The sequence below is a fragment of the Cuculus canorus genome, chromosome 3 (assembly GCF_017976375.1).
Source record: "Cuculus canorus isolate bCucCan1 chromosome 3, bCucCan1.pri, whole genome shotgun sequence".
NCBI classification, from domain to species: domain Eukaryota; kingdom Metazoa; phylum Chordata; class Aves; order Cuculiformes; family Cuculidae; genus Cuculus; species Cuculus canorus.
This window is the reverse complement of record NC_071403.1, coordinates 113,372,862-113,398,306: the sequence shown is the minus strand read 5'-3', so window position 1 is coordinate 113,398,306 and position 25,445 is coordinate 113,372,862. Positions and strand designations below refer to the sequence as shown.

The window sequence follows — 25,445 nt, the reverse complement described above, 5'->3', positions numbered from 1 at the left end:
CAGCCCAGCCTTCAGTGGGGATTTTTCTGGCAGTCCTCAGGATCTCAGACAAGCAGTTAGGGCCTGGCATGAGAAGAGATATGTAAAAGGAAATGAAAATGTCTTTTACAAGGTAACGGCTATTTTTGCAGTTTTTCATTGTGTAACAAGTACTTATTCTTCTCTTGTCAGTGTTATCTTGACAATGAATAGCTTGTTACTGTTCTTCATTTATATAATATCCTTTTTTTTAAACTCGATTGACTTATGCTGCCACTGCATGCCGCCCTCAAGACAGGATTTTAGTAAGGTTTATGAAGTGCTGGAGGAATTGATCCTACAAGCTCCAAGAGCCACTCCTGATGTGTATGGTTGACTTGAGTTATTGTGCACCTAAAGCCTTCGTATCATCTTTCTCTTTCACTGAATCACAGAGTTACACGATGGTTGAGTTTGGAAGAGACCTCTGGAGATCATCTTGTCCAACTCACCTGCTCAAGCACGGCCACCTAGAGCCAGGTGCCCAGAACTGTGTCTGGGTGGCTTTTGAATATTTCCAAGCATGCAGACTCTGTAGCCTCCTGGAAAACTTGTGCAAGGGCTAGGTCACCCTCACTGTTAAAAAGTGTTTCCTGATATTCAGAGGGAACGCCCTGGGTTTCGGTTTATACCCATTGCCTCAGGTCATCTCACTGGGCACCACTGGAAAGAGCCTGGCTCTGTCCTCTCTGCAGCCTCCCTTCAGGTATTTATATGTATTGGTGCTGTCTCTCCTGAGCCTTCTTTTCTCCAGGCTGAACAGGCCCAGCTGTCTCAGCCTTTCCTTATAGGAGCAATGCTCCAGTCCCTTCATCATCTTTACGGCCCTTCACTGGACTCTCTGCAGTAGCTCCATCATTCATTTCAGAATCACTCAGTTCATTTTAGAAGTTGTTGTAGTGTCTACTTTTTATGTAGAAGGCTGTCAGATCATTCCTGAAGACCATCTTTCTCTTCTGTCAGGATATTCAGTAGCTGAATTAATGATACAAGGAAAGTAATACATTGTACGGTTTTAATTAATGGAAGTATTGAGATCAGTGTTGAGGACTAGTTTGCAGCATAGCATTGTTAACTTCATCATATCCAATGTAGCTTTTCCTAAATATCCCATTATCTTCCCCTTAGCCAGTGGCATACTTTTTGTGCGGTTCTTTCATCAATCTTTACCTTCACTTTAAAAAGTAATCCCCTTGTTAACAGTACATCGAATGATTTCTAGAAAAGGCAAAGGAATGTATGTTTACATGTGTTGTGGTTTGGCAACAGCTGTTCTATATCTCCGGTTAAAAAAAGATCTGCTTTTATGTACTGAATGACAACCTGCACAAACTATGGCTACTAATATGCAATTTAAGATGTAATGTTGTCACAGTATTCTCCTTAATGTCAGAAGAATAGCGTAGACCATCTGCCTCGAAAGATTAGCTGACCCTTATTGAGTGTCTTTGAAAAAGTTTAGATCATCATCTTCTAGACACATGGATCATTGGTGACCGAGTTAAAAAGTGTTATTCTGTGTGCTTTGAAGAAATTAGTCTAGTTACGGGAGGTTGGGTATAAGAAGCCGTACTGTGCTGGAAAATCAGAGGGAAGGCCATTGGAACTGAAGAGACAGGATAAGGGGGAGGGAGGGCAGGAGGTGGTGTTGTGTTATATTTTTTGTTTGTCTTATGTGTATTTCAATAAACTTTTTTATTTATATCAAAACCCATTTCTCTTAATGCTATATTCTGCCTCCTTTAATTTGCATGTGTGTTGTTCAGTGCAAGATGCCTAAAGTTTTTCAGGGTTTATCACCAAGAGTCATTACAGTTTGGGTTTTTTTAATATTATTAGTACAACAGTTATAATGCAAAGATTTTTCTGACAGCTGGTTATGAAGATTTATCAGCATTTTGTGCTTTCTTGGCAATTTGCTTTTCTACTCTGTATTCTAGATCTTAATTTAATTCTGCAATATTTATAGCAATTGTTGCAGTGGAATGTAATGATATGTTGGGTTGAGTGTCTAAAAATCAGAATTAAGGTGTATGGATGTGTCAGCTGTTCACCAAGGGAGGAGAGAAAATCATAGCCTCTAGCTGGAAGCTTTGTTTAGCATGGATCAAAATATAGTATAGATATATGTTTGTAAATGACAAAAAACCCCACCGGGAGGATATTGTCTCTAATATGTGTGTGGGGGTGTTCTTTCCTTTTATTGTAGTACACGGATCATGATGATAATATAGAAAATGTTGTACTAAAGATTATTTTTGCTTCTCAAAGTGTCCAGCCCACCCCACCGGTGTTAGAGAAAGGGGAATGTGCTACGGTCACTTAAGTTTATCAAGTGGAGTATTTTTAACGTGAGCTTGTACAAGTGTGATGTTAATATAATTTTATAAACTAATTTATTCACAGTTGCGATTGTATTTTGTGACAGTTCATGTTGTGTATAACTTTTCCTTAATCTCTTGTGAATTTTTAATTAAAGAATCTAAAACAATATGTTCAGCATATTCACGTTAAATAAATTTCTTTTAAACAGTTACTCATGACAGGTCTATTAGGCTGTAGTTGTAAAAGTTTGGGTTTTTTTTAATTATTCTTGGGAAAAAAAACCCAAGGCGAAACCAAAACCAAACCCCCAAACCTAGTGTCTGGCTTAATGAGCCATATTAGCTTCAGTGAATTAGTAAAAATTAATAGGAAGTGAACTTCAAGCTTTCATCACTTATCAGGCTATCCATCTATTGTTCTGTTAAAGAGATATATGATAACAGACAACCATCTCTTAATATTTCTTGGACCTGTACAGAGTGGAACTGGACATTTTCACACCTTTTAGTCTGCCAATACTAAGAGTGTTTCTGGCTGTCAGCTTCCAGGAAGAGCTTTGAGGACCTACATATGAGTTGTGCTGAAATGCTGCAACTGTGACACCTTACATCCTTTATCATTTTGTAATTCAAATGAAATCAAAACTGAAGTTTTTGCTTTAGCACAAAGGTTAAGCAGAAACTGTTGTTGAGGACTGAAGTGTATGTGGAGCAAGTGCCTGTCTTTGAGTATCTCTGTAGTTTGATTTTATTTTATTTCCCCCCCTCCAACAAATGCAACACTGAGTACAAGCAAATACAAGAAGACACACTTTGAGTATTTTTATTTAACTATCATTCTAGTTTCTTGATTTGTGAAATGAAAAATTAAAAAGAAATCATTACTTTTCTAATGTAAATATTGATTTTCAAGTCATTTCTCTAAGGGTTTAATGTGTGTTTTTCTTTTTCCATGTCTCTCCTCTATAAGAACACTTGAAGAAAATGTCTACAAGATTGCTGTTTCTTTGGCTCAGCGATACAGTGTTCCACTTTGGGAAGTTTATATGACCCATCTGGAATTTTTATTCACCGACAGCGGGTATGTAATCTCCCGTGCAAATACACGTGGGATTCTGTATGCAGACGTGTGCTTAAGCTGTTAGAAAATAGAAGTATATTGGGGGTAGGGCTTGATTTGGTGTTTTCATATTTCTTGTATTGTGATAGTTTGGGAATATTTGTCTTGTCCATGTGATGCATCTGTAATCAGCCACAAAAATAGGTACTAGCAAGGATAAAAGTCTGTATGCGATTTATTGTTCCTGTCATTATCCCAGGACTTTGTTTGTATGTAGGTTCCCATGACTTTGAATGCTTAGTGCTCTTCTCTGATAGCAACTTATCTCGTAGTTATTTCTACAGTCCCTTGGGATATGTTTTGAAGTTTGATTGGTTTTATGTCATTTATTTTGGTTTTGCTATTTATTGATCTCTTCTACATAATAGCAAAGGAAATAAATATGTTGGAGCTTCCCATTCACATTATTCATTTGTTCATCTCATTTTCTGAAGCCTTTTTTTCACTAGACTGGAACAGTTCCAGTCTACAAGATTGTGGCAGACTAGACCTGGGCTTGGTGGGGACATGGTGGGAGGGATGCTTTGGTTTTTTATGTCAGAGTTGGTTCCAGGGCTATTTTATCTATCCATTGATCTATCTGTCTGTTTATTTTAAACCTTGACATCTTGTCAGTCAGACAAGTATTTTTTTGCCCACTGGAAGATGAACAAACCCATTCGATGAAAGACTAAGGTACTTGCCTGAATAGCACATTTGCATGACAGTGATGTAGAAACCCCTGTGTAACAAAGCAGCTCTTATTTACTGATCTGATAGACATGATCAAATTAGTCTAGTTTGTTTCAAATTTTAAATTGTGAAAGCAGCTTTAGCTTGCAGCAGTTTTTGTACCTCTCTTAACATTAACTATTAATTAAAAAGCATTAAAATGTTTTATAAAACATGAGGCATAAAAAAAACCCAAAGCCTGATAGATGTTGGTGCAAGATCTGAGAAGATGAAATAACGTTCTGAGATTTTCTTTGCTTCCTCCAGAAACCAGAGAAGTCATACCCTCTAAATTTTGATGCTGCTAAATTATTTAGTGCTTTAAACAAAATAGACAGTCTGGTTATAAACATGACAACACTGGGGTAAATGTGAAAGAGCCAGCTTACTTCTCTGAGACTAGAATATTGCCTAAGGTATTCTGCAACAGTTTTCTGTAATTTTCTTTGTTCTTGTCGTCCGTGAGTTAGTATTCATAAAATTCTGAAATCGCTGAAGTACAAAGTAACAACTGCTTCCCTAATGAAATTCAAAAAAGTCTTGAAAATTGATGTATAATAGCATAATATGCTGCTGAGCATGTTTTTGTTATATCATAATCTCATTTTAAAGTTGATTGACAGCATATGGCCATTATAGTACATATCAGTCTTGGGATTATGGCATTAATAATGCATGCCCAGTTGTGCATTCATTCTGAACTGAAAGAAGTTTATTCTAAGACTTAATCTCTTAAACCAAATATGCACTATTTCTGTAAGCCCCATCATGTAGGGAGAAGCTCAAAAGAAGCATTTACATAGTGTGTATTAACTATTTCTTTGTTACTTGATGGCAAATAAACATCACATTTTTCTGTTTTGCTGTGAAATTAAGTATGATGAAAATTGTTTAGAATTACATTTCTTTTAATTCAATGAAAATTGTTTCTTTTGAGGAACCTGATCACATTTGATTACCAAACAATCTATGAAATATGTTCTGTTATTTTGGTGACAGGAAATTTTGTTTCCCTGTCACAGAATCTGTTTATTCCAGAATCTTTCTGAACAGCACGATGAACTCTTCCTGTCCATCACCAGCCCTGCCCCCAAAACACACTGCAAACCTCTGTAGATCCTGTTGATAAGATGTAGTGTCTATCTAGCCTTTAGTTTGAACTTTGAGTGTGGAAAGTAAAATGTATTCTGATCTTGAAATGGATCAGTTCCCATTAACTGCTTTCTTGCATGTTAAGAGTGAATGATGTTTTATTTCCATCAATATCATACATATTTCCATTATTATGGTAGAATATTTAACAAATAACAAGAACTTAGAGAATTAGAATAATGCAAAGAAGGTTAACCGCCTAACAAGGGTAAGTTCTAGATGTAAAAATAACTCCAAAATAAAGGATTCTCCCTCAGAAATCAGGAAATCATTTTTTAACTGAGAGGGGGTTGTGTTTCTGGTGTATGCTGGAACAAAATAGTCTTTAGGAATGAAACAGACATACTTTACTTGGATATCAAAGACAAATCTCATTTACATATGGTGTTTATATTCAGGAAAAATTGATGTTGAAATTCTAATTTAATCAGTTTTAAAGGTAGAAGACAATAAAATGGGATTAGAAGACACCAGATTTCCAAATAAAATATGCCACCTAACATAGCATATGATAGGACTCTGGAGAGAGTCAAGGTGGTAGTTATCTGTAGGTTACTTCTTTCCTCAGATTTCAGGTAAAACCTTGGGAAGGGTATAAAGTTAAGTTGAGAATTCCTTGATATGCACACGTTTTTCTCCCAGCTGAGGTAAAAAAGGAGTGATTGCATTCAGCTGTCTTTTATGTATTTAGCTGGAGATGTCTGAATTCATACTGTGAAAGAGCTAATGTATTCTTTTCAAAAGGGCCAGGAAAAAAAAAAAACTTCCTGAAGCAATGAGACTGGCTGAGGTCAACCCAAGACTTGCTGATATTTTCATAAGCTTTCATGGATGACAATTTGAGAAGCAACTTGATAAAACTGTCAAATGAAATATGCCAAGCATGAACAATGGTGTCAGATAGATTAACTAGTGGGCAAGAGCCAATTTTCAGTGACAATATCTCTGAAAGCCTGCACAGGTGCTCATTGAGTACAGAAAATAGAATGTAATTGATTGGGAGAACTTCTAAGGCAGTAGGATTTTCTAGCATCATTCAACCACCAGTATTTTTTATTTTGGTGGTTATTTTATTTTTTTTTAAGAGGCTTTCTATACACATACTCTGGATATATCTGCCTTTACATATAGCTGTATGTAGAGATGTGAAATGCTGTTTTGAATCCCACTTTCAGTATTCATTACCCTTCATCTGCATGTCCAACAAGATCAGGAAATACAATTATGGAGAATAGAAACAATCTAAATATCTATGAGAGACTATGTACTTTTTCAAAAAGTCATAGAAAGAACGTTAAACAAAGGAAAGTTTTGTCCTGTCTCCCAAATGTGCAACATTTAGAGGCACATCCGTGCCTCTAAAGCCAAACTTCTTTCTAAATGCAGGTTATCAACAGTGGAAATAGAAGAGCGAGCACAAAGTCTTGGTCTCTTTGAGACTTTGAGAACCAGTCCTGAAACATTGTATGAACGCATGGTCAAATATGTTTACCCAACTATTGAAGGTCGAGATCACCAACGGTTGCTTTATTATTTTACACTCCTTGAAAATTGTGGTTGCTCAGAAGTGGTGAAGCATGCTGTTAAACCTGAAACTCACATCCGACTCCTGAAAAAGTTCAAAGCAGTTGCACCAGGTAGGAGAATTCCTGGTTTTTTTTCTTCATATTATTGTTACGTGCATGTTGACATGATTATGCTTACCTAGATTATAATCTTTTTTCCAATATGCTTGTCTGATGAATGCAAGTAATACCATCTCTTATAGGAGGAACTTCCTTCTCTTTCTATTACTGGAAATTTAGTTTATCACAGCAAGAAGAAAAATATTTAAAACGAGTTTTCTGTGGGTGATGCAAGTTGAAAGTGTTAACAGTGTTTCAAAGTGAATTTTTAAAGAAAAAATGCAGTCCGGAACACAATTTTTAACGTTCCAAGTTTAACGTAAATATTTTCAAAGAACTTAAGACTTTACCTTTCAAAAGTCTGAATTACATACTGTATCAGTAACTTTAAGCATTTTGTTTGTTTTAAAGAGCGTGATTTTATTTTGTATTTTATCCTTGATGTTCTGCTTTTGTGGAACTACAACATTATTTGTTCTGTATTATCAAACAAAGATATAAAAGTCAGCTGCTAGAAAGCACTTAAATTCTAAATGCTGGCTTTGGTATGCTTGTTAGTGAAGTACTAGCAGTATCTTGAATTTCACTTGAATGACTCTAGATCCAGTTTCAGAATGGAAAAAATATGCACTTCATGGGATTACCTGTTGTGAAGATCAATTAATTGTTTGGTACTGGAACCTCCGGTGTATTGAACACTAACTGCTACAAAATTTGGAGAGATTGTCCATTTGAAGTCATGTATTGCAGGAAGAAAAAAAGGCAATATTTTTTGTGGAGAGGAGGGATTACATTCAGTTATTATTCATGTGTTTAAACGCTCAAATTTTACAGTGCTTCTTGAAGAAAAATCTGTCAAGAAGTTAGTGTTTGCTTTCAAAGTTATTGTTAAATGTTACTAAAAAAAAGTCCTAGGACAATATATCAGACATAAATTAGTTACATTGTATGATAAAAAGTTAAGTCTATCATACCTGTATTAAAACTTTAATTGACATTCTCAGTGTTTGCATAGTTTATAGATAGTACGCAAGGAACATAGTCAGTGTGTTTGTAGAAGTTATAGGCCCTGACTATATGAAGGAAAACAGAAGCAACAGAAGTTGGTTGTCTTAGAAATTAAATGTATAGAGAATAAAGTAGTATTTTTGCTAGAAATATTTTGTTGCTGGTAGAAGAATTTGTAGAGAGTTTTCTTCCAAAGAAACCAAAGTACTAACAGCGCTCTTGTATTATATAGATATTCATGTAACTGGAGCTACATGCCCTGTCTCTAGTCGACCTTGCTTAGTTTACATGTGATTAGTGCCTTGCATTTTTGCTGAGATAGGTAGTAATTTTCGACTGTAACATGATGCGAATACATTTTTTTAATTAATCAAGACTTAGATCTTGCAGTGCATGAGTTGTTCTAATCTTTATATTAAAGAAATAGTAGTGTGATTATATATACTATTATAGATATTCTTGCTTCTTTGAGAATCTGCTTTTTTAGTTTGTATCAATATATATTGTTAAAATATGTTCCAGGGATTAAGAAATTTCACATACATCAGGACATCATAATATCTTAGCGTTGCCTGTATACAAACCTTTCTTTCTCCTCAATCTGTTGTGTCAGTATCTATGATTATAAAAAGAGAGGGCATAGAGTCCTTAGTTCTGGGGATACTGATTTAGTACTGATTGTTCTACAGAAAAATTTAATTTGAGTAGATTTAACTATGAATAACTTCTAATTTTGTTTACTTCTTTCTCCCTCTGCCATTAGGTCTTAATTACAAAAAGCTAACAGATGAGAATGAAAACCCTCTGGAAACACTGGAGCCCGTCCTTACAAGTCAAAATATTTTATCTATTTCCAAACTGGCTCCAAAAATTCCTAAAAAGGATGGCAGCATGCTGTCACCAAGCTCTATTTATGCTATCTGGTTACAAAGACTTTTTTGGAATGGTGATCACCATCTCATTAAAAAAATACCAGAAACCATGGATGAGTGGCTCCATGCATATGATATGTGTTCAAAGTACTTGGATAGACTTGATCCAGATGATGTTGTCAGATTTATTGATGAAATTACCTTTTCTCCAAAAGCTGTCACAAAGGTAAGCAGATACATTTGAAGAATTCCAGGCCTCAGGTGAGGTACAATTGAATATAGTGTCAGGAAAAAAAATCTCAGCAACTTTTACATTTTTTTTTTTCTTCTACAGATTTTAAAGATAGATTCATAAACCTACAGTCCTCTGTCTTTTTATGACTACCAGTATAAAAAAAAGATTTTTATTCAGTTAGAGGAGTTATCTCTGTGGATAAGAGAGTTTTTGATGGAACCCTGAAGTCTGTGTATTATGGTTCAGCAGAGAATAGGATATTCTTCTCATGTATTTATTTATTTCACTTATGTTCATCCTAAAATTCTTTGTGCCGCAGGCTTGTGTTTAGTACCAGGCTTTTGCATTCTGAGTAGGATGCTCCACAGAGAAGTGTTCTGGGCCAATGCATATGGTTCTTAGGCGCTGTTATAATATAAATGATAAACTCTGTCATAGTCTCCATCTGGCTGAAAGCCTGTTATTGAAAGAATGTGCTTTCGTGTCCGTAATATATATTACCTGATTTGCCGTTTCTTTTTGCCCAGTGAAACATATTTATGAAGATATTTCTAACATAAAGTTTTACACATGCTTTCTAATGTATCTTTACTACCAAGCACAAAAAGGAGATAAGATTTCTCAGATATTTCCTTATTGAAAGATCTTGAGATGTCTTCATTAACTTAAGATGAAGTGAAAAGATGATAAAGAGACGGTGTTTTGTTGGGTTTTTGTATTTTTTTATCTCAGCTGTTCTCTATTGTGCACATTTTTCAGAGGTATTTATTCACTGCATTCGATAAGGTGTCATTTGTTCCCTCTCTGGATAGTTTTAGTGTTCCCACAATATTAGTATAAATTTATTAGAACCCATCTAACTTATATCTATACCAAAATTTGATGAAAAAAACATTATTGTTCATTGAAATGCTAGGAAAATGGAAAAGCTTTGTCATAAAGAACTTTATACTTAGGTATGTCTGTCATGCTAGTCCAACAGATGTTGTCACTACTTCCAGCATCTGTCTCTGAAGCCTATTCAGCAGAATCACTGTCTTGTTTAGGTATGTTGATCCTTTTTATCACATAATCGTGCTGTTTCGTACTTATCAGGAGTGACACTCACCCTGAGATCCCCGTTGCCAGAATTAATACTGTTCTGTGGTTGCCGGGGGATGACTCTTGTCTAAGGAGAAGGAATATACTGTTGTTATGTATGATTGGCGCTACTGATGGCTACTTGAAACGCTTGCTGTCAGTGTATCTTGGGCATTTCAGGATTATATCCTATTTATTCCAGATCAGTGATGCAGGGAGAGGATGGATAGCCATTGTTTATTTCCTTTCTTTTTTTCTGTTCAGGATTCTAATGCAGTTTCTCTATTCTTTTAAGACGAGTAGCAGTAACGGGAAATAAATACTGATGGCTGGATTATCGTGGTTGGTGGCCAAGCAGAACTTTGTAGCAGAAAACTGTTAGCTTTTTGGCCATGAAAGGTACTCAAGAATTATTTGAAACAGTTGGTCAAGTCAACTGATTTAGTGTGTCTCCTGCACTAGGTTTAGGAATGAAACAGCTGTTTAACCAGCTTGCAACTCATTTTGCCTCAGGATCCCATCCAGTTTTCAAGTGGAAGTATACAATGAAAAATTGTTTCTCAGAGATCTTTCTCCTAACTTTGATCTGAAAAATGCTTAATATGTAATAGCTTCTTTTTGGCTTGCAACTTGTAGTTAAAAGTTTATCCTGCTTTGAGGCTGCATGGATCATTTGATCATTCTTCATCTCTAATTCAGCACTTCCTTCCAAGCCCAGTTCTGGGGCCACATACTTTATTATATCAGTTTCCCATTCTAACAGATACACATATCCGTATTTCTTGGAAATGCTGCTATTTAATATATGTGAAGAACTGCAAAAAAGTGTGGTTGCTATAATGAAATAATCTGTGCTGTCACTTACCCGGCTGAATTTGCTCAGGTACAGAAAATCTGTGGAGTTCTTTTCAGTAGACTTTGAGAGGTACCTGGAAGTGAGAGCGTAAGTAGGATTTTTAGGAGTGCTTAGAGGTGAATTGGTTCCTTCCCCCTTTGCCAACCCCTCTCTCCTAAACTGTGCAACTGCTGCACATATAGCACTCCCTCCACCCCCTTAAAACTTCAGACAGAGAGGAGAGAGAGTAGTTCAGTGAGGTGATAAAGTGTACTCCATCATTATCCTTGTAGAACAACATCTCCATCTCAAAGCCCCTTTTGGTCAGAATAGATCAGAAAAGGTCTTGAGTGATGAGAGGTAATGGGAGGAAGGTTGCATAGCAGTATGGGCTACATAAGTTGAACTTCAGGGATACCATTGCTGTTGTCACCACAGCAGACATCAGAATATCCCCCACTGTTTTGATATATCGACAGCAGCAAGGAGGGGAGGGTGAGAGGCCAGCAAAGCAATCACAGAATCATTTAAGTTGAAAAAGATCTTTAAGATCATAGAGTCCAACTGTAATCCTAACACAATCAAGCCCATCACTAAACCATGTCCCTCAACACCACATCTACATGTCTTTTAAATACCTCTGGGGATGGTGACTCAGCCACTTCCCTGGGCAGCCTTTTCCAATTCTTGATAAATCTTTCAGTGAAAAATTTTTTCCTAATATCCTGACCTTGGGAGGTTTTCTGCTCTTATGGTGCTTTGGTGGCTTTTGGGTTGGTATTTTTTCAGTGTGTGTGTGGTGTATGTTTTGTTTGGGGTTTTTTGGGGTTTTTTGGTTTTTTTTTACCCAGGTCTTCCATTATAATCACAGCTCTTCTTTGGATCTGATGCATCAGCATCTGTCTTCAGTTGAAGAAGGCATAGATTAATGTAATACTCCTGTTGTGTTTGTGGTAGACGAAACAGGTGGAGTCCTTTACTCTTTATCATTAGCCTCCTCACACACTGAAAGAATGAAACATTGATCCTTTGATAACAGGAGCTCACTGCTGTAGCACTTATACTCAGAAATGTTTTTAATTCTAAGTAACTACTGTAAGTTTTCTGACCAAATAATAATTTAGTCCACCTCTGTAGTTGTGTGCGTAGGCTATTTGCCTCTATGGAACAGATTTCTCTTTAAAAGGGAGATATTCAAAATATTCGGTGGAACTACTGCTTACACTTTTGCATTCACTTTGTGTCTGTCATCTTTTCTTCCAGCAGCTCTGTTTGCTTTTAAGTAATGCTGACTTCACAGATTGTTAATTGTAGTAAAGATCATATGAAGTTGTTTATCTTGATGATTTCCCATTTATCCCCCTTTGTGTGATCCACGTGAAGCTTTTTAGGTATTCCGTTGGTTTGGGTTTGGTTTTTTTTATACCTCTATTGCCAGCATTTAGTATGTTCTGCTAGATAGTTGGTTATGTCTTCAAAGAACCATATGTTTCAGAGCCCATAGGTCATTGCCCTTGTGCTGGTTAATTTCACAGTACTCTGAAAAAAAGCCCAACACGAAAAAAAAACATTATTAAACATGCACTACAGATGGGGATGGATACGATATGTTGATTAGGAAGAAAAAAAGTACAGCTTTAGATAGCAAAAGTAGATTAAAAAGCAGTGGTGTCATCAGTTAGATCTTCTATAAAAGAAGCAAAGTTGGTATTTTCCTTACACAGGCTCTTCATCACAGCCTTCCATAGGCTGTGATGTTTTGTTTACTTTTCCATCCTTTACACATTCTTTTCCGACTTCTGAAGCAGAAGAAGAACTTTGCTTGCAACTCTGGGTTGCTAATTTAAAGGCTGAGTCAGTAATGCTTTTCTGACCATTTTCTTCTTGCTTAAGCAGGACTACAATGTCCACATTTTGCCCACGCACTAGATGAGTGTGGAATGAGAACTTGTTACAACTGGCTATTAACGTCCATCATTTTGTCTTTTAATTGTAATGTCTTTAAATGTCATTTTGAATAACTGTGTAAAAAGCTCAGCTTAAAAAAAAGAAGCTCCAAGTAATGTTCAGTATCTTTTGTCTGCCTGATTGACTTCTGACGCTGTATAAAATGGTAAGGAAAAAGATAGGGCATGACATTGCCTGAAGGTGTACAAGAAGTGTGTTGAGAGTGTTCTTACATAGCATGAATGCATTCAGATGTTACATTTTGAATTATGTGGCTTCTTTTTATCACTGTGCTCCAGTTTAGTCCTGTCTTGTCTAACCTTGTTTTCTTCATGGGTATCGACGGTACCTCTTTTTTCTAATATCACTATGTTTTTAAATACTTTCTTGTGCCTTCCTGCTAATGTAGTTATTTTAATTAAATCTGCTTCAAGGCTGCATAATAGGAAACTTGATGAATAATATCTTTAACTGGTTACTTACATACATTAGAAGTTTCACAGTGATCCCCAGGTGCACTCTGCTGGCTGTGTCAGGAATGGAGTTGACTTTCTTCATAGCAGCCTCTATGGTGCTGTGCTTTGGGTTTGTGACAAAACCAGTGTTGATAATACACCAGAGTTTTGGCTGTTGCTTAGAACTGCTTGCAAAGTGTCAAGGCTTTCTCTTTTTCTGAACATCTCAGCCCTGAGTAGGAGAGCAGGGAGGGGACACAGCAAGGACAGCTGACCAAAGGTCTGTTCTGTGCCATATAGTGTTGTCTTGGAGATTGGCTGGGCGTTGGTCTGCTCGTGGGAGGTGAGAAATGATTGCCTTAGCATCACTTAGTTTTGACTTTTTTTTTTTTTAGGGTTCCCCCCCCCCCAAACTATATCTTTATCCAGAAGGTTTTTTTGCTCTTCTTTTTCTCCTTCTCTCCCTGTAGCAACAGCGAACCAGCTTCTGTTATTCTGTAACTATTTAACCTCCTTGCCAGATAACTAATGTAATTTGCTTTCCATTCTGCTATATCTGTCTGGTTGGCTTGTGGCTAAATGATGTTTGGTTGGTGGACTATGTAAAACTGGGATTTAGTGGCAGAGATGGAAATGGACCAAACTGTTCCATGTGAACATCAAGGACCATTTTTTATCATGAGGGTGATCAATCACTAGCACAGGTTGCACGGAGAGGTTGTGGAGTCTCCCACACTGGAAATGGTAAAAAGCCACCTGGATGTGGTCCTAGGCAGCTGGCTCTGGGTGGCCCTGTTTGAGCAGGGGGGGTTGACCAGATGCCTTGCAGATTTCCCTTCCAACCTCGGCTGTTCTCTGTTTCAATATTGCTGGGATCCCAGGTTCCTGTGGCATTAAAAGGAGGGAAGCTGTTTTCATGATCTCAAAGTGCTTGCTAACCACTGGCAATGAGAATGGCGAGGTTGACATTGTGTGCAAATGGATGTTACTTGTACAATACTTTATTAAAAAATACATCCGTATTCTGAAAGAAATGGGTTTCTGAGATGAGTTTTTACCCTGAGGAGAGAGAGCTGTTTATCTGAACTACTATGTGATTTTAAAATGAAAGAAAACAGATTTTTAGTATTTTCATTACACGTTATAGCCTATAGAATTAAAAATCTTTTAAAACTATAAAAGCTTTTTAAAAAGAAAACTTCCCTTTGCATGCAAACAAAGATTGAACCAGCCCCTAAGCTACTTCTGTTTTATCGCTGGATATGATACCAAATCTCATTACAGAAACTGACTACAAGTATGGAGGATAACCATTCATATTTTGGAATAAAAGAACCAGAAAAATAATATGTTGGCAGTGCTGCATTTTAGCTCTATGCAAGTATGAATGCAAAATTTAAAACAATCTTAGGAACAACCTGTATTGGTTTGGGTCTTTTTTAATCCTTTAGTCTGTCTGTGCTTATGGCATCATGGTTTCTAAGCTGGTACATTCATATTGTTCTGTAGGATATAAGTTGGATGGTATACTTAAGTTGTTTGCCTTTTGCATCTCTCATAATTGCATTTTGAACACCGGAATGTACACTACCAAGGGAAAAATGAAATATGTAGTTGTTTTCATATTTTATCATGTTGACAAAATGGATATATAAATCCATCTGTGGTCATTAAATTTTAATGTAATGTGAAGAGTATCAACTTTTTCTTGCTCATAGTAAAATCTGATAGTGAGACATTGTTCAAAGTAACAAAGTCATACTTAATTACTTTTTGTGGGAATGGAACTGAGTTACGTTTGAAATTGGATGGTGAAATACCCTTTATATTTACTCTGTTAATACTGACAAGTTTTCGTAGCTCTTACTGTAAGGTTACCCATTTTGCTTCTATTGTTAAAAATGTCCAGTAGGCCATCTTGTAGTTCAAAGCAAAAGCATGAAAACCAGGAATGAACTCTTATGTATTTCACTGTGGGTTTTTTTTTTTTTTTTCTGGAGGAGGGAGAGGGGGAGGAAGAAGTATATTAGCTGTAAAACTTTCCACTAACTAATCCTTATGAAGCTTTCTGTAGCTTTACAAGTAGATGGCTTAATTCATTATGTAAACATCAATTTGACTTTCTTATGAACAAGGCTACAAGAGTTTACTTTTCTTCTTTCTGTGGTAATTCAGCCTATTTCCTATACAGATTCAAGCTTTGTTTTCTATTTCTTGTGTATTTCAACTTGAAAATTAGAATTGTTTCTATGCCTTTTTCAAATATTACAATATCTAAAACACTTGATGGTAATGTTGTGCATTCAGGCTGAAGAGACCTCAACAAATTAGAAAGTATATTGCAAGCATCCTCAAAACTGTACTTGAAGTTATAAACTAACAATTGCACATGAATTTTTGAAGTCATATTTCAGACTTTCTTTTGGACTTACGGCTATATCTTTGACTCTGAAGCATAACAGTTTGCTGCAAGTACTGTCTTTATAAAGAGTATTTCCATCTATATAATTTTTCAGCATACTCTTGTTTTTTGGAAGCTTGGGAATCTGTGATTGTTGCACGGGCTCCATTCTGAAGTCCTAAATTCAATTCTGATGCGCTGTCGTGCTAGATGGAGAGGTAGTGAAAAACTTCACTCACTGCGTTTATAACTCCATTTAAAAATTCAAACTCTGTGAGAAGTATAAGGGGAAAAAAAACCCCGGACTTCCCTGTTTCAGCTTAATGGCTTGATACATCGAGTTATACAGGTCTTTCAAAATAGCAGTTTGCTGTTTCATCTAACTTTTTTTTTTTTTTTTCGCTTATCATTGTGGTCTTAGGGTTTTATTTTAAAGAGTGTTCTAAACTTGAGAAAACTAACCTTAAGTTAATTTTCAGCATTTGGGATTTTTAGTTAATCTTGTAAAATGATCTCCAGGCATCTCTCAGTGCAGAGTTCAAACCCAAAGATTATAAGGTGGCAGCCTACAAACCCCATAAATATTATTAGGGAAAAGAATTTTCATATAGTTTAAAGTGAGTCAGATTAAACATAAATAAGAGGAAGGACAACAGAAGAAACTAAAGGAATACTGATGCCTTATAAGAAATAAAGTTGTTTCTCATAAAATAGTTCATTGAGTTTTATGCTGTGCTGTAAAACAGGGGAGCCACCTGACCTCTAAGCACTGCTGTAATACAAATAGTAGGGTACAGATGATAAATGATTAAATATCAAGTAATCTTTTTCAGCTGCCAGTTGAAGCCAGGATAGAGGTGACCAAGAAGGCTATTAAGGCAATTAACCATCTTTCTGAGAAATCCAGGAAAAAAACGTCTGAGAATGACATGGGAGATGCTGAAAGGTCATCTGTTGCTTATGAAGGAACGCTGAATCACTTGCAGCAATCTCTTGCTCATCTGGAAACACTCACTCATAGTTTTATCACTTACTTGAAAAACAGCGAACAGGTAATGTTTACTGATCAGATGCTTCTTTTGAGTGTTACTATGACTTGCAGTGATGTACATCAATCTTTTGTCATATTTTATTAATGTTTTGTAGCTGTGTTTTTACCTACCTGGCTTTTGAAAATTCACTTCCGACAATCTTTTCTTTTTTATAGTGTACGTTAAATCTTAGTAGAGAGCAAGACTATGAATGATACAGCTTTGTAAATAAAGAGTACACTGATTTGTGTTCAAAAATCTGTTCACAGGATACACTCCGGAAGTATGGCTATTTGTATGATTTGTCACGGTCAGAGAAAGAAAAAATCCATGATCAAGCAGTGGCTATGTGTATAGATGGCCAGCCCCTGGACATGATACAGCAGTTGATACAAGTGACAGTTGGAGATCTAGGTCTTTCTCCCAAGGATATTGTCCAGTGTGCTATTAAAAAAATTGTATGCGTATTAAGGTAAGTACACTGTCACAATTAAGCTCAAAAGTCTTTCTTCTGGGTTTTTGAAGGATTTTATTTTTTCAGTTGGTTAGGTTGGTTTTGGTTGTTTGGTCAGTTTGTTGGGTTTTTATTTTTGTAGCGAGTGCTTGTTTGCTTTGAATGTCTGGATTTTGCAGTAGTTTGAATGGTAACAGGAAATGAGTTTGTGGATCATTTACGCTCCTGTTTAATTTCGTATTCAGATGAGAGCTATATTTTTCTGAGTTGGGAAACCTGGGCAATCTGAACAAAGCCAGCTGCGGAACTCGTCCTCTTCACTGGAGGACTCTTCTCAGTTAGGAACATTGGCTTTACAATTTTGTCCCATTATGTGTATGTCCACTTGTGATTTTTTGGCATATTTACAATTGCACATAACTTGTTTGTTGGAAACCGTGGGTACCTCATGCAGGTATTTGGGTCATTGATGCCTAGCAATGGCTGTTGCCACAACACCTAGTCCTACAGGAAAAAGTACAATTTCTATCTTTACAATAACTTACTGGTATGCTTCTGTAAGGGGTTGGTTTGTTAATTCACCTTTTATTTCCAAGGTTTGGAAAAGTGTCCCTCTTTCATGAAAATATAGGCTATATATTTTTTATTCTTTGTTATTGAAAAGGATGCTTTTTAGAGCTTTTGCTCCTATTCTTCCATCTTCCTTTGTGTCACATCCTACCTCCAAATTAAACAGCAAGAGTGAGTGCTTTATGCTTCCTACAGCACTTAAAAGCAACAGTGATACCCTAAAAGTCCCCCCAACCTGTTAACTTCTTGGAGGGAAGCAATTGTCATTTCCATGGCATGATGCAAATCAAATAACCATCCTCTTCATGCAACTCCAGCAAACTGAGGCATTTCTTATTTTAAAATTAGGAAGAAATGGGCTATGAGAACAGAAAATCCAAAATGAGTAGCTTCAGCACAGTTCATACTCACAGATCCGTGAATAATTCTGTAAAGATCCAGGCAGGACCTGGATGGTACAAAGGAACATGAAATGCATTTAATGCTGACCATCTTAATCTTGTTAACAGTCAGTTTAAAGTTTGCATGAACTTCAGCATCGTGATCTTTTTGTTGAATATATTCTTTGTAGTCTTGCATCCAAATTACAGTTCTAACGCGTCTGAGGAACAGTTTAAAACTACAGTAGTCATGCTGCATTTCTTCAGTACTGGTCATGCCTGGGGCAAGGGAGGAGAGGAGGGTCCTGCATTGAAGTCCTGCCTGTTTGATTAGCTGCAGCCTCTGTATTTCATGCCTTATAGTTTGGAAGGGACATGGCTTTTCTTCACAAGTCTGAGTCTGGAACTGTTTTAATTTGTCTGGTATTTGGAAGAATGTAGTCAGCTTTGGTAATATAGAACTGTTAAAAATACCTGCTTATGGACATGTTTGCAGACATGGTGAGTGTGTGGACAAAGGTGAGGGAAACCTAAACATGCTGTTTGAGAAGCCTTTCAGTCACAGAAGATGCTTTTTCTTTATTTTGTTTGATGCTCATTTCTAGCTCCGCTTGCTGCTTGTAGCACCCTCTGTAAAGATTTGGTAAGAGGTTCGAACACTTTCTTAGCCTTAGTGATTATAAAATTCCTTTGGAATATAATGTGAGACTGGCATGGCTTTTAAAGTTCAGCCATTCTCCTGCCACAGCAAAACTGAAGATAGTTATAAGGGTTTCGGTGTGATTTGGGGCTCAAATGACAATCCATGAAGCAAATGTACATTGAAAATTATTTCTTAGGGTTGAATCCATCTGTGATGATGCCATTGTTCTTTAACAAGGTTTGCGATATATGGAAGTTCATGATTTTTTGTAGCCAGGCAAGAGCAACCTGTTTTCTGTCCTACAAAGGAATTGGCAGAATTCTGACCTAAGCATTAGCGCAATGGAATCTGTGTCTGTCTTGATGTTCTCTGTCAGAACAACTTAACCTCACGCTCAGTCCCTTTTGTTGTTGGATTGGAGTACAGAATGAAGTTCTGGGATTTTATATCTACATCCTTGTCAGTTTTTGTGTTCCTAAGATGAAGAGAACCTGAGATTTTTTTTTTTTTTTTTTTTTTTTGCTATCAATGGGCTGTTAATAATCCTCCTGTCCGCGGTGCTCTTTTTCCTTTAGAGCATGATAAAAGTATTTATTTTGGCACTTTCCTAGAGTCAGGTGAAATTAATTTGTCAGGGATTTTAATTCCTTTAAGGAAGCTCCCTTGTATTTAATGTTGTTGAGTGCTACCTGTTGCCTCTTCTTGGCTGAGTCTTTGATGTACTGAATATTCCAAATGAGATACCACTGTACCCGTAACCAAGTGGTTTCAGTGGAAGCATTTTCTTCTCCCTGCCCCCTTTTGTTGGGGGGAAGGGGAAGAGGGAGATAATTTTATATCATCCATGATAAATGAACAGATACTTCTCATTTAAATATTCATACAAAACTCTCTTCTGAAGTATTTCTGTTCCGAAGAGATACATGCAGCAAACATGAATGAGTGTTCCATTGTTAGATGGCTGCTGCACACTATTTATCACTTTTAAGAATAGTTAAGAGAGATAAAATTTTGAGAATTTATCTTCTTCTGCATGCAAAAAAATTATGTGGGCAGGATGATCTGAATGTACATACTAGAAATAGAGAAACGAGTCTAGCATGGAGAAGAATCTGTGGCTCTACCTTGTCTTCAGCGTGTATGTGTATATCACAGCAGACTGAAGTGCCTGTCAAAGCCTCTGCAGTCCTTTTTGGCAGAAAAATTATCTTGTAATTCAGTTTAAGAGTGTTTATAGCGTCCTCAATGATGGTCGAGCTTTTGCACAGCAAGATAAGTAATATTGTCTTTCTTGTCTGGATTTCACCATTTGATGAAGAATGATTTGGCTTTAAATAATTCCTCTCCTGCTGTTTCTGACTGGAATTACGGCAGTGTGATGCATCTGAATATAAAGCTCACAAAGTCCAGTTATTTCAACTGTAATGAGTCTCATTAACATGCAAAGTATGAGAAACCTATCAAAATTCTCCTTTCTACCCTGCTTCTTATCAACATTGTTCTGTGAGTTGAATTATTTGGTTTCATATGCATAGCAGATCTGGAATATGTGCAGCCTGATTTGAGGTTCTGGGGCAAAGGCCATGAACAATAACCCCTATGCAGCACTTTCCAGTGAAGAAGGGAATGTCTGTCTCTCCGATAGAGAAAAGAGTGGTGGCAAAAATGGGAGAATTAGTTGGAGGTTCAGATAAACTCACTTAGGTGTGTGGTGTGACCTGAAGTGATCAGTAGAAATCTTCCCTTTGCTCTGGAGGGAAGATAATTTCATATCACACACAATAAATGAGCAGATAGTGACCTATAGATAGTTTCTTTGCCACAATGATAAGGAGGATTAAATGTAAAATCTACCATAAAATAAAATAGAAAATACTTGAAATAATATCCTTCCTGTTATAAAATTCAGTGAAAGGATAATATTATAAAGTAGCATCACTCTAAACACAGGGAGCAATTAAAAGAAAGGTTGTTGCTAGGCATCTCTTAAGCCTGCGGTATTAATGTTGTTGCTGTGGCTAAAATTGGATGCATCTCTATTGTACACTCAGATTTTTGCTTTCAAGCTAGACTATAGCACAAATTAAAATGTATTAACCGTATTTTGTGCAATACTTGCATTTCAGTGTTAATGGGCAAAAAGCTGCAATTAAAGAAGTCATTTTTCCTGTGTTCCTTGAATGACAAATTACTATTTGATAAATGTAACACTTCAAGGGAAAGCTCTTCATGTTTATGTTGGGGCTTTGGTATGTTATACGTTGTGGCTGTTTTATACGATAGTTTTGAAAGAGATCATGTTGGAAAACTCCTTCTTTGACAATTTACCTTTGAAGTAGCAGTTGAAAGGTTACAACACTGAACTTGGCTTTTCTGTAGCTGCGGTGACAGGGAGTACAGTTAAGGTTTTGTAACCATAAGTGAAACCAGCCTGTAAGGATGTGAAAAACTACGGCAATGTCCGTGATTTACCAGGAAATTAAACATAAATCCACCACTTCTGTGAATCTTTCAGTTTCATAAGTACAACCCCCTTTCAAACCCAATAAATTATCTTCTGTTATTTGTATATTTACTGACTATTGCAGAACCTTCTAGGAAGTATTGCCTTTGTGAAAGATTGAGTTACTTTTTGGCTTAATTTTTCAACAGTGTTCAATATCATAGGCTTAAAAACTCTCACACCTTCTCAGAAAGAGACCGCTTGTTAAATATAATGTGCAGTTATTTGCTTAATCATAGAAGCATAGAATCACAGGGTTGGAAAAGACCTCTTAGATCATCCAGTCCAATCATTCCTATCTACCACTAAACCATGTCCCTGAGCAAATATTAGGCACCTCCCTATATTGTAATTTCAAGAGCAGTGTTATCCAGTTGTGTTAACTACTTTTATCTCCCTTAACTCTTTAGTTCTGGCACACAAAATTCAAAGTAGAAATTCTTACACTGGTATGTATTAAATGTCTCAAGCAGAGCATATCTGTGTACTTTATGTGATATACATATTGGGTGTTTCCTTGTTTGCTTATGCTACTGTAAATAAAAGTCAGTTGCTTCTGCAGTAGAAATCATAAACTTCTGAAAAACAAAACCAAAACAAAACAGAAGCTTTTGGCAATGGTGGTAGTCAGATTTGACTTCCTAATATTCTATTTAATCCATCAGCTAAGAACCCTTGATATACTGATATCCTGGAGACTTTCTGTGATGCATGACTGTAGACAATTTGTGTGTGAAAGACAGTACGGAATCCTGCATTTGTAGCTCCTAAATTTCTTAGCTTAGGTGTCCAGATGAATGTAGCATTTCATGAAAATTTGGAAGTATTCACCTGGCAATGAGTGGGAAAGGTGGTTTAATGGCCGGTGTTTTGTGAAGAAGGTAAAAACAGCCTTATTAGACCGAGTAGCTAATTGAGAAGGAAAAAAAAAACCCCAGAATTTTTACTATCTCATCTCACTTTAGCAGGGGTCAAAGTAGTTTTGTAACTTGGATATCATAATTTCATGGTATTTGTAATGGAAACGATGCTTTGGCATTATGACTTTTTTTAATCAACTTTGAATAATCAGTCCAAGAATATATTATTTTCTTATTTTCCTGATATTTAGGGGAAGCACCAACAGAAAGAGGAAAATAAGGGTGGATAAATAAGATGATATCAAGTATTTTCAATGAAAACTGTAATTAGGTTAAAAGATTGAGATGAAGTTAATTTATTCTCTTTTCAAGCGTTCTTTGTACTTTGTGTTTGAGGAACTTGATTAAATGTGCATCACTTTCTGAAGCTGAACTGAAACCAAAATAACCCTTTATCAGAGTAATTACTCAAGGCTTATACCTGGGAGTTTTGATGTGAACACCGAGTCCTGTTCTGTTGTTAAAAAACATGCAAAAAAAAAAAAGCATATGATCTGCATGGAAGACTAATCCTTCATTAATTATATTTGTTTCTGTTAGTAGCTACTTATTTTTAATCATTAATTATTAAGAAAAGAACAAGGCAAAAACCTGTGGAAAGTTGACACGATTATCTTGTTTCATGAGCTCTAATCTCTTTTTAGTTTCCGTAACTATTAGGCAGTAAGGGCAATATTAAGCTTAAAAAAATGCCAGCTTTCAATCTTTCTGAGCTTCTTTTAAAAATATTTTCTTATTGTAAATAACCGTAACTTAGATTTTCCTTTCCTCCTGCTTAATAGAAAGTACCTATCTGAGTATGGCAAACTTGAAGCTTTCTGTAAATGTTCATATATTTGTACTTGAGAACTGGCCTCGCAGCTGTACTGCCTGAAACAGCGGTTTTCTGTTTTCAGAAATACCCATTAACCTTTGGGTACGTGTTGCTTTTGAAGCAAGTCTTTTGAGGTGCTCAGAGCCTGGTTGTGATACGAGCTAAAGAATTTCATTTCTAATTAGAGAGATGAAGGGCTTTTGAAGAGCAAGTGCTAGGGCTGTTCAGAACCCATCTCCAAAATTGAGGATATCCAAAATGTAAGGTTTGTTGGTCATTCTCCTTAAAAGTTGTTTAGGTACACTAAATATAATTTAGGGAAAGCAGAGCTAATAAGATCTCTATTTCTGCAGTCCATGTCCTCTTCTTTTATGTTTCAGAAAACATCATTCCCATCTTAATATGTAAGATTTAAGTATTCTTCTAGTTTTCTTTAGATATGCGTGTTACCACCCTTTGTGAGTGTCTCTTTATTACAAACTTATTAAATAAAAATAAGTCCCCCAAAGCATAATAATACAGGAAAATTTAAATTTGGCGTGTAACCAGAACATTACTCGAGTGGCTTATGTCTGCCTTCACTCTGGGAAAGTATCTTAACTTTTCTGAGCTTTTTTATTTTACTACAAACTTGAAACCATCTCCTAATGCATGTAGCTGCTTGACTAAAAACATTACTTTAATATTGCTGTTCTTTTTACTGTGTCCACACTTCTGCAGTATCAGTGTAGTCTAAGTGAGGAGAGGTTTTTCTTTTTCAGTTGTTTTGTTTTGGTTGTTTTAATGGAGCATTCAGTCCTGTTACTTCTTGTTTTCCTTGAAAAATATATTTTTTCTTTCCCTGCTGCTCTCCCCCTTTGAGACTTTAATTTTTGATGTGTGGTAATTTTGTTGTTTTGGTTTTTCTTGGGTTTTTTGGTTTTTTTTTTTTTTGTGAAAATAGAATTTTATCTTTTGGACAGTCATTATCTCTCTTTTGGAATCTGAAATCCTGGATAATTCTGTACTGTAAGTTATAAAACCCGTGATTTGATCGTTATCAGTTATTCTGAAGATGGTTAGAAAAATATCTAGATTTAAACTTCCGTCTTCTAAAATTTATTTAGGTCCCGTACAATGGTATTGGTATTAACAATCTCATTTCAATATGTAACATCATTTTTTGAGGAAAAGTCTGCCGTTACAGGCTGTCTACTTTGAACTTTTGAGTGCAGGATAGCAATGAAAAATGCCTAAAGTGAACAGAAGGTTCAGCATGTAACAAATGAATTTGTATCTAGTCTGCATGGAATCACATGTCAGTTTTATGTGCTGGTCACCTATTAAGATAAAAATATCAAACATGAAAGCTCTGAGTGCAGCAAGACATTAAAAGTTACACAAATTCAGGTCCCTATGCCATTCAATTTTTTGGGCAATAGAGTTAATGAAGTAATAATGAGTAATAATATGAACACATTCATAATTCTTGAGAAAAAAATTGAGAAATACCATGTATTTTCTCTTTAGACAGAACAGCCAGAGTAGCCTAGACGTATTAATTTTTATTAAGATATCATATAGGAAAAGGCTACACTTTTAGTAGCAGAAGAGCTTTGATATGCTGATCTAGTGTGGAGAAAATGTGCTTTGTCTATGGGTTTTGTTCCAAACTAGCTTTGGAACTATTTGTCTTTCCTTCTCTTTTTTCAGTGCAACATTTACAAACTTTAAGACTGGTAAAACTGTTGGTTTTCTGGTTCATTCAGGCATTGTTGTCACGGCAGTGGTTTCCTTGAACAGACACAGTGTAAAAAATGCCTCCCTCTTTCACATCTTAGGTTTGTTTTGCTGAAAATGGTATCAAAATATGGCACTTTCAATGGATTAGGAATGAAACTTCTTTCCTGCCATAGTGATTTTTTTGCACCACCCCCCCCTCCCCAATTTATTACCTTTTTTACCTTCTGAGGGACATAATTGTATTATTATGTAACTGGAATGTGTAATGGGGAACGTGACTGACTTTTTCCTGCGCATGCTTAGAAGATACCATTTAATGGGTAGTTTAATCCTGCCCTTTTCCACGTGCTCTTCTTGACCATATGTTTCCTCCCTTTTAATTTTGTTGGTTCTGGTAAGCGTCAACCTGGTCGATGAAACTGAAAATTAATCTTAACTTAGTTGGGAACTGAATCAGCAGATAGGATGCATTTGAATCAGGTTACAGTCAGATTGGTTTAAATCAATAGTGATACTGCAGTATAGTATTTGAGAAGAAAAGATGGTGATACTTCTGTGTAACCTTTAGTCTGTTAAGTCAATATTCATGAGACCTTTAAGGTAATGAGATAACGTGGATATTATG

The 25,445-nt window shown here is 36.2% G+C and overlaps 1 protein-coding gene across 1 annotated transcript in view; it reads left to right on the top strand.

Moving 5' to 3' along the window:
* The window catches only part of NBAS (NBAS subunit of NRZ tethering complex), a 173,648-nt gene that overhangs the window by 98,458 nt on the left and 49,745 nt on the right, over window positions 1–25,445 (top strand). Inside the window, exons 42-46 of the mRNA XM_054061941.1 lie at window positions 3,313–3,423; window positions 6,712–6,962; window positions 8,722–9,056; window positions 16,617–16,835; window positions 17,084–17,286. Of these exons, the coding sequence (XP_053917916.1) occupies window positions 3,313–3,423; window positions 6,712–6,962; window positions 8,722–9,056; window positions 16,617–16,835; window positions 17,084–17,286 (1,119 nt within the window). The remainder of the gene's footprint in view (window positions 1–3,312; window positions 3,424–6,711; window positions 6,963–8,721; window positions 9,057–16,616; window positions 16,836–17,083; window positions 17,287–25,445) is intronic.